At 50.4% G+C, this 10,000-nt stretch overlaps 1 protein-coding gene across 1 annotated transcript in view; it reads left to right on the top strand.

Annotated features, from left to right (window-relative positions):
* Positions 1 to 10,000, top strand: part of myo16 (myosin XVI) — a gene marked incomplete at both ends in the record, with an annotated part of 362,367 nt that overhangs the window by 337,281 nt on the left and 15,086 nt on the right. Inside the window, one exon of the mRNA XM_084314410.1 lies at positions 8,981 to 9,098. Coding sequence (XP_084170536.1) covers positions 8,981 to 9,098 — 118 coding nt within the window. The remainder of the gene's footprint in view (positions 1 to 8,980; positions 9,099 to 10,000) is intronic.

Here is a 10,000-nt window from a genome sequence, read left to right as displayed (position 1 = left end):
AAGAGGAGGGAGGTGTTTACAGGAGGAAGAGGAGGAAGAGGATGAAGAGGAGGAAGAGGAGGGAGGTGTTTACAGGAGGAAGAGGAGGAAGAGGCGGGAGGTGTTTACAGGAGGAAGATGTGTTTACAGGAGGAAGAGGAGGAAGAGGAGGACGAGGAGGAAGAGGAGGAAGAGGCGGGAGGTGTTTACAGGAGGAAGATGTGTTTACAGGAGGAAGAGGAGGAAGAGGAGGAAGAGGAGGAAGAGGAGGGATGTGTTTACAGGAGGAAGAGGAGGAAGAGGCGGGAGGTGTTTACATGAGGAAGAGGAGGAAGAGGAGGAAGAGGAGGGAGGTGTTTACAGGAGGAAGAGGAGGAAGAGGATGAAGAGGAGGAAGAGGAGGGAGGTGTTTACAGGAGGAAGAGGAGGAAGAGGATGAAGAGGAGGAAGAGGAGGGAGGTGTTTACAGGAGGAAGAGGAGGAAGAGGCGGGAGGTGTTTACAGGAGGAAGATGTGTTTACAGGAGGAAGAGGAGGAAGAGGAGGACGAGGAGGAAGAGGAGGAAGAGGCGGGAGGTGTTTACAGGAGGAAGATGTGTTTACAGGAGGAAGAGGAGGAAGAGGAGGAAGAGGAGGAAGAGGAGGGATGTGTTTACAGGAGGAAGAGGAGGAAGAGGCGGGAGGTGTTTACATGAGGAAGAGGAGGAAGAGGAGGAAGAGGAGGGAGGTGTTTACAGGAGGAAAATGAGGAAGAGGAGGAAGATGATGGAGGTGTTTACAGGAGGAAGAGGAGGAAGATGAGGGAGGTGTTTACAGGAGGAAGATGAGGAAGAGGAGGAAGAGGCGGGATGTGTTTACAGGAGGAAGAGGAGGAAGAGGAGGAAGATGAGGGAGGTGTTTACAGGAGGAAGAGGAGGAAGAGGAGGAAGAGGCGGGAGGTGTTTACAGGAGGAAGAGGAGGAAAATGAGGAAGAGGAGGAAGATGAGGAAGATGAGGGATGTGTTTACAGGAGGAATAGGAGGAAGAGGAGGAAGAGGAGGAAGATGAGGGAGGTGTTTACAGGAGGAAGATGAGGAAGAGGAGGAAGAGGCGGGAGGTGTTTACAGGAGGAAGAGGAGGAAAATGAGGAAGAGGAGGAAGATGAGGAAGATGAGGGATGTGTTTACAGGAGGAATAGGAGGAAGAGGAGGAAGAGGAGGAAGATGAGGGAGGTGTTTACAGGAGGAAGATGAGGAAGAGGAGGGAGGTGTTTACAGGAGGAAGAGGAGGAAGAGGAGGGAGGTGTTTACAGGAGGAAGGGAAGGAAGGTGTTTACAGGAAGAAGAGGAGGAAGAGGAGGAAGATGAGGGAGGTGTTTACAGGAGGAAGATGAGGAAGTGGAGGAAGAGGCGGGAGGTGTTTACAGGAGGAAGAGGAGGAAGAGGAGGAAGAGGAGGAAGATGAGGGAGGTGTTTACAGGAGGAAGAGGAGGAAGAGGAGGAAGATGAGGGAGGTGTTTACAGGAGGAAGAGGAGGAAGAGGAGGGAGGTGTTTACAGGAGGAAGATGAGGAAGAGGAGGGAGGTGTTTACAGGAGGAAGGGGAGGAAGGTGTTTACAGGAGGAAGAGGAGGAAGAGGCGGGAGGTGTTTACAGGAGGAAGAGGATGAAGAGGAGGAAGAGGCGGGAGGTGTTTACAGGAGGAGGAGGAGGAAGAGGAGGAAGAGGCGGGAGGTGTTTACAGGAGGAAGAGGAGGAAGGTGTTTACAGGAGGAAGAGGAGGAAGAGGAGGAAGAGGTGGGAGGTGTTTACAGGAGGAAGAGGAGGAAGAGGAGGGAGGTGTTTACAGGAGGAAGAGGAGGAAGAGGAGGAAGAAGAGGAAGAGGAGGAAGAGGTGTTTACAGGAGGAAGAGGAGGAAGAGGAGGAAGAGGATGGAGGTGTTTACAGGAGGAAGAGGAGTTTACAGGAGGAAGATGAGGAAGAGGAGGAAGAGTTGTTTACAGGAGGAAGAGGAGGAAGGGGAGGAAGAGGAGGAAGAGGTGTTTACAGGAGGAAGAGGAGGAAGAGGAGGAAGAAGATGGAGGTCTTTACAGGAGGAAGAGGAGGAAGAGGCGGGAGGTGTTTACAGGAGGAAGAGGAGGAAGATGAGGAAGAGGAGGGATGTGTTTACAGGAGGAAGAGGAGGAAGAGGAGGAAGGTGTTTACAGAAGGAAGAGGAGGGAGGTGTTTACAGGAGGAAGAGGAGGGAGCTGTTTACAGGAGGAAGATGAGGAAGAGGAGGGAAGTGTTTACAGGAGGAAGAGGAGGGAGGTGTTTACAGGAGGAATAGGAGGAAGAGGAGGAAGAGGAGGGAGGTGTTTACAGGAGGAAGAGGAGGAAGATGTGTTTACAGGAGGAAGAGGAGGAAGATGAGGGAGGTGGTTACAGGAGGAAGATGAGGAAGAGGAGGGAGGTGGTTACAGGAGGAAGAAGAGGGAGGTGTTTACAGGAGGAAGATGAGGAAGATGAGGGAGGTGTTTACAGGAGGAAGAGGAGGAAGAGTAGAGGTGTTACAGGAGGAAGAGGAGGAAGAGGAGGAAGAGGAGGGATGTGTTTACAGGAGGAAGAGGAGGAAGAGGAGGGAGGTGTTTACAGGAGGAAGATGAGGAAGAGGAGGGAGAGGAGGGAGGTGTTTACAGGAGGAAGATGTGTTTACAGGAGGAAGAGGAGGAAGAGGAGGAAGAGGAGGAAGAGGAGGGATGTGTTTACAGGAGGAAGAGGAGGAAGAGGCGGGAGGTGTTTACATGAGGAAGAGGAGGAAGAGGAGGAAGAGGAGGGAGGTGTTTACAGGAGGAAGAGGAGGAAGAGGATGAAGAGGAGGAAGAGGAGGGAGGTGTTTACAGGAGGAAGAGGAGGAAGAGGATGAAGAGGAGGAAGAGGAGGGAGGTGTTTACAGGAGGAAGAGGAGGAAGAGGCGGGAGGTGTTTACAGGAGGAAGATGTGTTTACAGGAGGAAGAGGAGGAAGAGGAGGACGAGGAGGAAGAGGAGGAAGAGGCGGGAGGTGTTTACAGGAGGAAGATGTGTTTACAGGAGGAAGAGGAGGAAGAGGAGGAAGAGGAGGAAGAGGAGGGATGTGTTTACAGGAGGAAGAGGAGGAAGAGGCGGGAGGTGTTTACATGAGGAAGAGGAGGAAGAGGAGGAAGAGGAGGGAGGTGTTTACAGGAGGAAAATGAGGAAGAGGAGGAAGATGATGGAGGTGTTTACAGGAGGAAGAGGAGGAAGATGAGGGAGGTGTTTACAGGAGGAAGATGAGGAAGAGGAGGAAGAGGCGGGATGTGTTTACAGGAGGAAGAGGAGGAAGAGGAGGAAGATGAGGGAGGTGTTTACAGGAGGAAGAGGAGGAAGAGGAGGAAGAGGCGGGAGGTGTTTACAGGAGGAAGAGGAGGAAAATGAGGAAGAGGAGGAAGATGAGGAAGATGAGGGATGTGTTTACAGGAGGAATAGGAGGAAGAGGAGGAAGAGGAGGAAGATGAGGGAGGTGTTTACAGGAGGAAGATGAGGAAGAGGAGGAAGAGGCGGGAGGTGTTTACAGGAGGAAGAGGAGGAAAATGAGGAAGAGGAGGAAGATGAGGAAGATGAGGGATGTGTTTACAGGAGGAATAGGAGGAAGAGGAGGAAGAGGAGGAAGATGAGGGAGGTGTTTACAGGAGGAAGATGAGGAAGAGGAGGGAGGTGTTTACAGGAGGAAGAGGAGGAAGAGGAGGGAGGTGTTTACAGGAGGAATAGGAGGAATAGGAGGAAGAGGAGGGATGTGTTTACAGGAGGAAGGGAAGGAAGGTGTTTACAGGAAGAAGAGGAGGAAGAGGAGGAAGATGAGGGAGGTGTTTACAGGAGGAAGATGAGGAAGTGGAGGAAGAGGCGGGAGGTGTTTACAGGAGGAAGAGGAGGAAGAGGAGGAAGAGGAGGAAGATGAGGGAGGTGTTTACAGGAGGAAGAGGAGGAAGAGGAGGAAGATGAGGGAGGTGTTTACAGGAGGAAGAGGAGGAAGAGGAGGGAGGTGTTTACAGGAGGAAGATGAGGAAGAGGAGGGAGGTGTTTACAGGAGGAAGGGGAGGAAGGTGTTTACAGGAGGAAGAGGAGGAAGAGGCGGGAGGTGTTTACAGGAGGAAGAGGATGAAGAGGAGGAAGAGGCGGGAGGTGTTTACAGGAGGAGGAGGAGGAAGAGGAGGAAGAGGCGGGAGGTGTTTACAGGAGGAAGAGGAGGAAGGTGTTTACAGGAGGAAGAGGAGGAAGAGGAGGAAGAGGTGGGAGGTGTTTACAGGAGGAAGAGGAGGAAGAGGAGGGAGGTGTTTACAGGAGGAAGAGGAGGAAGAGGAGGAAGAAGAGGAAGAGGAGGAAGAGGTGTTTACAGGAGGAAGAGGAGGAAGAGGAGGAAGAGGATGGAGGTGTTTACAGGAGGAAGAGGAGTTTACAGGAGGAAGATGAGGAAGAGGAGGAAGAGTTGTTTACAGGAGGAAGAGGAGGAAGGGGAGGAAGAGGAGGAAGAGGTGTTTACAGGAGGAAGAGGAGGAAGAGGAGGAAGAAGATGGAGGTCTTTACAGGAGGAAGAGGAGGAAGAGGCGGGAGGTGTTTACAGGAGGAAGAGGAGGAAGAGGAGGAAGAGGCGGGAGGTGTTTACAGGAGGAAGAGGAGGAAGATGAGGAAGAGGAGGGATGTGTTTACAGGAGGAAGAGGAGGAAGAGGAGGAAGGTGTTTACAGAAGGAAGAGGAGGGAGGTGTTTACAGGAGGAAGAGGAGGGAGCTGTTTACAGGAGGAAGATGAGGAAGAGGAGGGAAGTGTTTACAGGAGGAAGAGGAGGGAGGTGTTTACAGGAGGAATAGGAGGAAGAGGAGGAAGAGGAGGGAGGTGTTTACAGGAGGAAGAGGAGGAAGATGTGTTTACAGGAGGAAGAGGAGGAAGATGAGGGAGGTGGTTACAGGAGGAAGATGAGGAAGAGGAGGGAGGTGGTTACAGGAGGAAGAAGAGGGAGGTGTTTACAGGAGGAAGATGAGGAAGATGAGGGAGGTGTTTACAGGAGGAAGAGGAGGAAGAGTAGAGGTGTTACAGGAGGAAGAGGAGGAAGAGGAGGAAGAGGAGGGATGTGTTTACAGGAGGAAGAGGAGGAAGAGGAGGGAGGTGTTTACAGGAGGAAGATGAGGAAGAGGAGGGAGAGGAGGGAGGTGTTTACAGGAGGAAAATGAGAAAGAGGAGGAAGATGAGGGAGGTGGTTACAGGAGGAAGAGGAGGAAGAGGAGGGAGGTGTTTACAGGAGGAAGATGAGGAAGAGGAGGGAGAGGAGGGAGGTGTTTACAGGAGGAAGAGGAGGAAGAGGAGGAATAGGAGGGATGTGTTTACAGGAGGAAGAGGAGGAAGAGGAGGGAGGTGTTTACAGGAGGAAGAGGAGGAAGAGGAGGAAGAGGAGGGAGAGGAGGGAGGTGTTTACATGAGGAAGAGGAGGAAGAGGAGGGAGGTGTTTACAGGAGGAAGAGGAGGAAGAGGAGGAAGAGGAGGGAGGTGTTTACAGGAGGAAGAGGAGGAAGAGGAGGGAGGTGGTTACAGGAGGAAGATGAGGAAGAGGAGGGAGGGGAGGAAGAGGAGGGATGTGTTTACAGGAGGAAGAGGAGGAAGAGGAGGGAGGGGAGGAAGAGGAGGGAGGTGTTTACAGGAGGTAGAGGCGGGAGGTGTTTACAGGATGAAGAGGAGGAAGAGGAGGAAGAGGAGGGAGGTGGTTACAGGAGGAAGAGGAGGGAGGTGTTTACAGGAGGAAGAGGAGGGAGGTGTTTACAGGAGGAAGAGGAGGAAGAGGAGGAAGAGGAGGGAGGTGTTTACAGGAGGAAGATGAGGAAGAGGAGGGAGGTGGTTACAGAAGGAAGAGGAGGAAGAGGAGGAAGAGAAGGGAGGTGTTTACAGGAGGAAGAGGAGGAAGAGGAGGGAGGTGTTTACAGGATGAATATGAGGAAGAGGATGAAGAAGAGGGAGGTGTTTACAGGAGGAAGATGAGGAAGATGATGAATAGGAGGGAGGTGGTTACAGGAGGAAGAGGAGGAAGAGGAGGGAGGTGTTTACAGGAGGAAGAGGAGGAAGAGGAGGAAGAGGAGGGAGGTGTTTACAGGAGGAAGAGGAGGGAGGTGTTTACAGGAGGAAGAGGCGGGATGTGTTTACAGGAGGAAGAGGAGGAAAATGAGGGAGGTTTTTACAGGAGGAAGATGAGGAAGAGGAGGAAGATGAGGGAGGTGTTTACAGGAGGAAGAGGAGGAAGAGGAGGGAGGTGTTTACAGGAGGAATAGGAGGAAGAGGTGTTTACAGTTCAGGAAGAGGAGGAAGAGGAGGAAGAGGTGTTTACAGGAGGAAGAGGAGGAAGATGAGGGCGGTGTTTACAGGAGGAAGATGAGGGATGTGTTTACAGGAGGAAGAGGAGGAATAGGAGGAAGATGAGGGAGGTGTTTACAGGAGGAAGTGGAGGGAGGTGTTTACAGGAGGAAGAGGAGGAAGATGCGGGATGTGTTTACAGGAGGAAGATGAGGAAGAGGAGGGAGGTGTTTACAGGAGGAAGAGGCGGGAGGTGTTTACAGGAGGAAGATGAGGAAGAGGAGGAAGAGGAGGGAGGTGTTTACAGGAGGAAGAGGAGGAAGAGGAGGGAGGTGGTTACAGGAGGAAGAGGAGGAAGAGGAGGAAGGGTAGGAAGAGGTGTTTACAGGAGGAAGAGGAGGAAGAGGAGGGAGGTGTTTACAGGAGGAAGAGGAGGAAGAGGCGGGAGGTGTTTACAGGAGGACGATGATGAAGAGGAGGGAGGTGTTTACAGGAGGAAGAGGAGTAAGAGGAGGGAGGTGTTTACAGGAGGAAGAGGAGGAAGATGAGGAAGGTGTTTACAGGAGAAAGATGAGAAAGAGGAGGGAGGTGTTTACAAGAGGAAGATGAGGAAGAAGTGTTTACAGGAGGAAGAGGAGGAAGAGGTGTTTACAGGAGGAAGACGAGGGAGGTGTTTACAGGAGCAGTGGAGGAAGAGGTCTAATAAGAAGGATTTCTTTCTATTAAAAAACATTTGTTTTGGTGAAGTGCTCCTTTAAAAGCCTAGAAAGAAATACGTTATTTTTAGAGCTCTCTTGGCAGAGCCTGAGGTGTGCCCAGCAGTCACCCCCCCATCCCGCCCACGTGTGGCCTTTTTCCAACTCGTCCGTGTTTCCGGGTTCCCGTTTTGCGTCCTGATTGGCCGCTGACCTATGCTAGTACGCCCCCCTCACTATGAGCGTAGCAGGAGGACGGACGCTGAAATCGAACATCTGTTTCCGCGAGTATGCCCCCCTTGCTATGAGTGTAGCAGGACGCTGAAATCGAATCGTCTAGGGGTCAGGTAAATCCTATGAACAAAGTTAAGATTAATCTGTTGGTGATCTGGGTTGCGTGATGATAGCCGAACATTTTCCCAGACTGCATCCCAATCAAAATCTACTTCCAGGTTTGGGATATCCTTCCTCCAAACCGAGTCTAGGGGAAGGACCTTATATGAGGACGTAACTAAGTGGCGATAAAAGTCAGAGACGAAGCGGACCTTATATGAGGACGTAACTAAGTGGCGATAAAAGTCAGAGACGAAGCCTCTCGACGTCTCCTTGTCATAAAATAATTTGTGAAACCTGTGGTGCTCAAGTGGAACATCTAATGGGACTCGATAAAGCTGCTCTTATTTGTAAATAGAAGAAAAAAGTGGAACTGGTGAGGTCAAATTTGTTGGATATATCTCGAAGACTGTGGAGACCATAGTCATCGAAGATATCCCCCAATGTGTGTATGTCTTTCAAATGTTAAATGTTAAATGATAAATGATTAAATGATACACACTGAAATCTACGCTCTCTCATCCTGCTTTCCGCAACTCCTAACGTCACGATTTTAATGATAATCGGCATATAAAGGACAACATAAAGCATCGTTAATTTGTAAGAAACCTCAATGAAAACTATAATATTCGCTATTGTTATGAAAATGTGCTAGCATCCTATAAAAATTTGGATGCATTTGGTCTACGTTCCGTTATACTTACTGAGTAACTTGCCCAACACTGCTTAATGGTTGTTTAAATATTTTACATGGGGCACGTATAATCCACAGGGCACATTTACGCAATATGTCACAGTGACACATTCCAGTTCTACTTTTGTTTTGATGTGAAAAGGGATGCTGCACTTAGCACTGACTGAGAAAGTAAACATTACAGTTCTACTTTATAAAATGCTAATTGTAAATATGTTTAATTCCACTCCACATTACAGTTCTACTTTTGTTTTGATGTGAAAAGTGATGCTGCATAAGATGACTGCTGAGAGCGTCGTTTCTTGACTCTCAGCTGAGAGCGTAGTTTCTTAAAATTGTCAAGCTACAATATTATAAAATACAATATTATGAAATCCTGTCAGGAAGCGTGCCTCAAAGCATGAATGAACCGGCATTTCTGAGCACTTTAAACGCGAACTTTAGCGCACATAAAGTCATGCGGAAACAGCTGTTCGATTTCAGCGTCCTGCTACACTCATAGCGAGGGGGGGCATACTTGCGGAAACAGCTGTTCGATTTCAGCGTCCTGCTACACTCATAGCGAGGGGGGCGTACTAGCGTAGGTCAGTGGCCAATCAGAGCGCAAAACGGGAACCCGGAAACGCGGACGCGTTGGAAAAAGGCTACAGGCATTCTGCCCTGATCCCCTATCCCATTCAACTCCAACCCATGTATCACACCAAAACAAAAAATTTAAACAAAATGCAACACCCAGCAGGACCCTTTGGCCTAGAGGTGGCTGCTTTACGGAATTACAGAGTCTACCGTTAAACATTAATTTGGCTGGATGGAGGGCAATGTTGGCTAGCAAGTATTTTCTCATGAATCATCTCCAATCACTAATAGCAAAAATGTCCTTTTGCTCTCTCTCTCTCTCTCTCTCTCTCTCTCTCTCTCTCTCTCTCTCTCTCTCCTCTCTCTCTCTCTCTCTCTCTCTCTCTTTCTCTCCAGGAGGTGGACTCTGTGTTTACGTTGCTGTCCTCCGTCCTCCACATCGGGGACCTGTGTTTCACGGCGCTGACAGACGCAGACACAGCCTTCCCCTCCGACCTGCAGCTGCTGGAGCGAGGTCAGCACCCACGTCACGTGACCAGGGCCACTGCTCAACCCTGTCACTCGCCCCCCCCTGACCTCCACCTCTTGTTTTTACCAACCATGTTTTCTTCAACATCTTCTCTCTCTCTCTCTCTCTCTCTCTCTCTCTCTCTCTCTCTCTCTCTCTCTCTCTCTCTCTCTCTCTCTCTCTCTATATCTCTCTCTCTCTCTCTCTCTCTCTCTCTCTCTCTATCTCTCTCTCTCTCTCTCTATTCCTGTGTATCTAGTGTATATCTCTCTTTCTCCTTTTGTCTCTCTTTCTCTATCCCTGTCTGTGTAGCTCTATCTATATATCTGTCTCTATCTCTTGTTCTCTCTCTGTCTGTCCCTCTCTCTCTTTATCGCTCTGTCTCTCTGTCTTTCTCTATCTCTGTCTGTGTATACCTCTCTCTCTCTCTCTCTCTCTCTCTCTCTCTCTCTCTCTCTCTCTCTCTCTCTCTCTCTCTATTTCCTCCCACTCTCTATGTTGCCCGCTCTGGATCTGTTGCTTGGCAGCTTGCCAGCCAGCCAGTCAGTCACCTGTTTGGTAAGCCCCTTTAGGTTACCATGGTGAGGCCCCACTCCCACTCCCCTTTGCCACTCACACACGCACGCACATACTCTTTCTTTATATCCAGGTCAGTGTGCCCCCCCCCCCTCTCTATGACCCCCCCCCCCCCCCCTCCCCTCGCTGACATTACGCAACACGCCACACATGTGTTCCTACGACCCCTTGACCTCGGTGAGACGGTAAACAAATGACATCACACGCCCCGAGAGCAGGAAAGAACCTCCCACACCCGTTGTCAGGGAGACGTGATGTCACGGCTGAAGATGGGAGTTCCCGTCACTCACTTCTCTTCTTCTGACGCTTGTTTACGGATCCTGAAAGCCAGG

The sequence above is a fragment of the Notolepis coatsorum genome (assembly GCF_963971535.1).
Source record: "Notolepis coatsorum genome assembly, chromosome: 5".
NCBI lineage: Eukaryota > Metazoa > Chordata > Actinopteri > Aulopiformes > Paralepididae > Notolepis > Notolepis coatsorum.
Note: the sequence above shows the minus strand (reverse complement) of the source record. Positions and strands in the feature narration are given on the sequence as shown.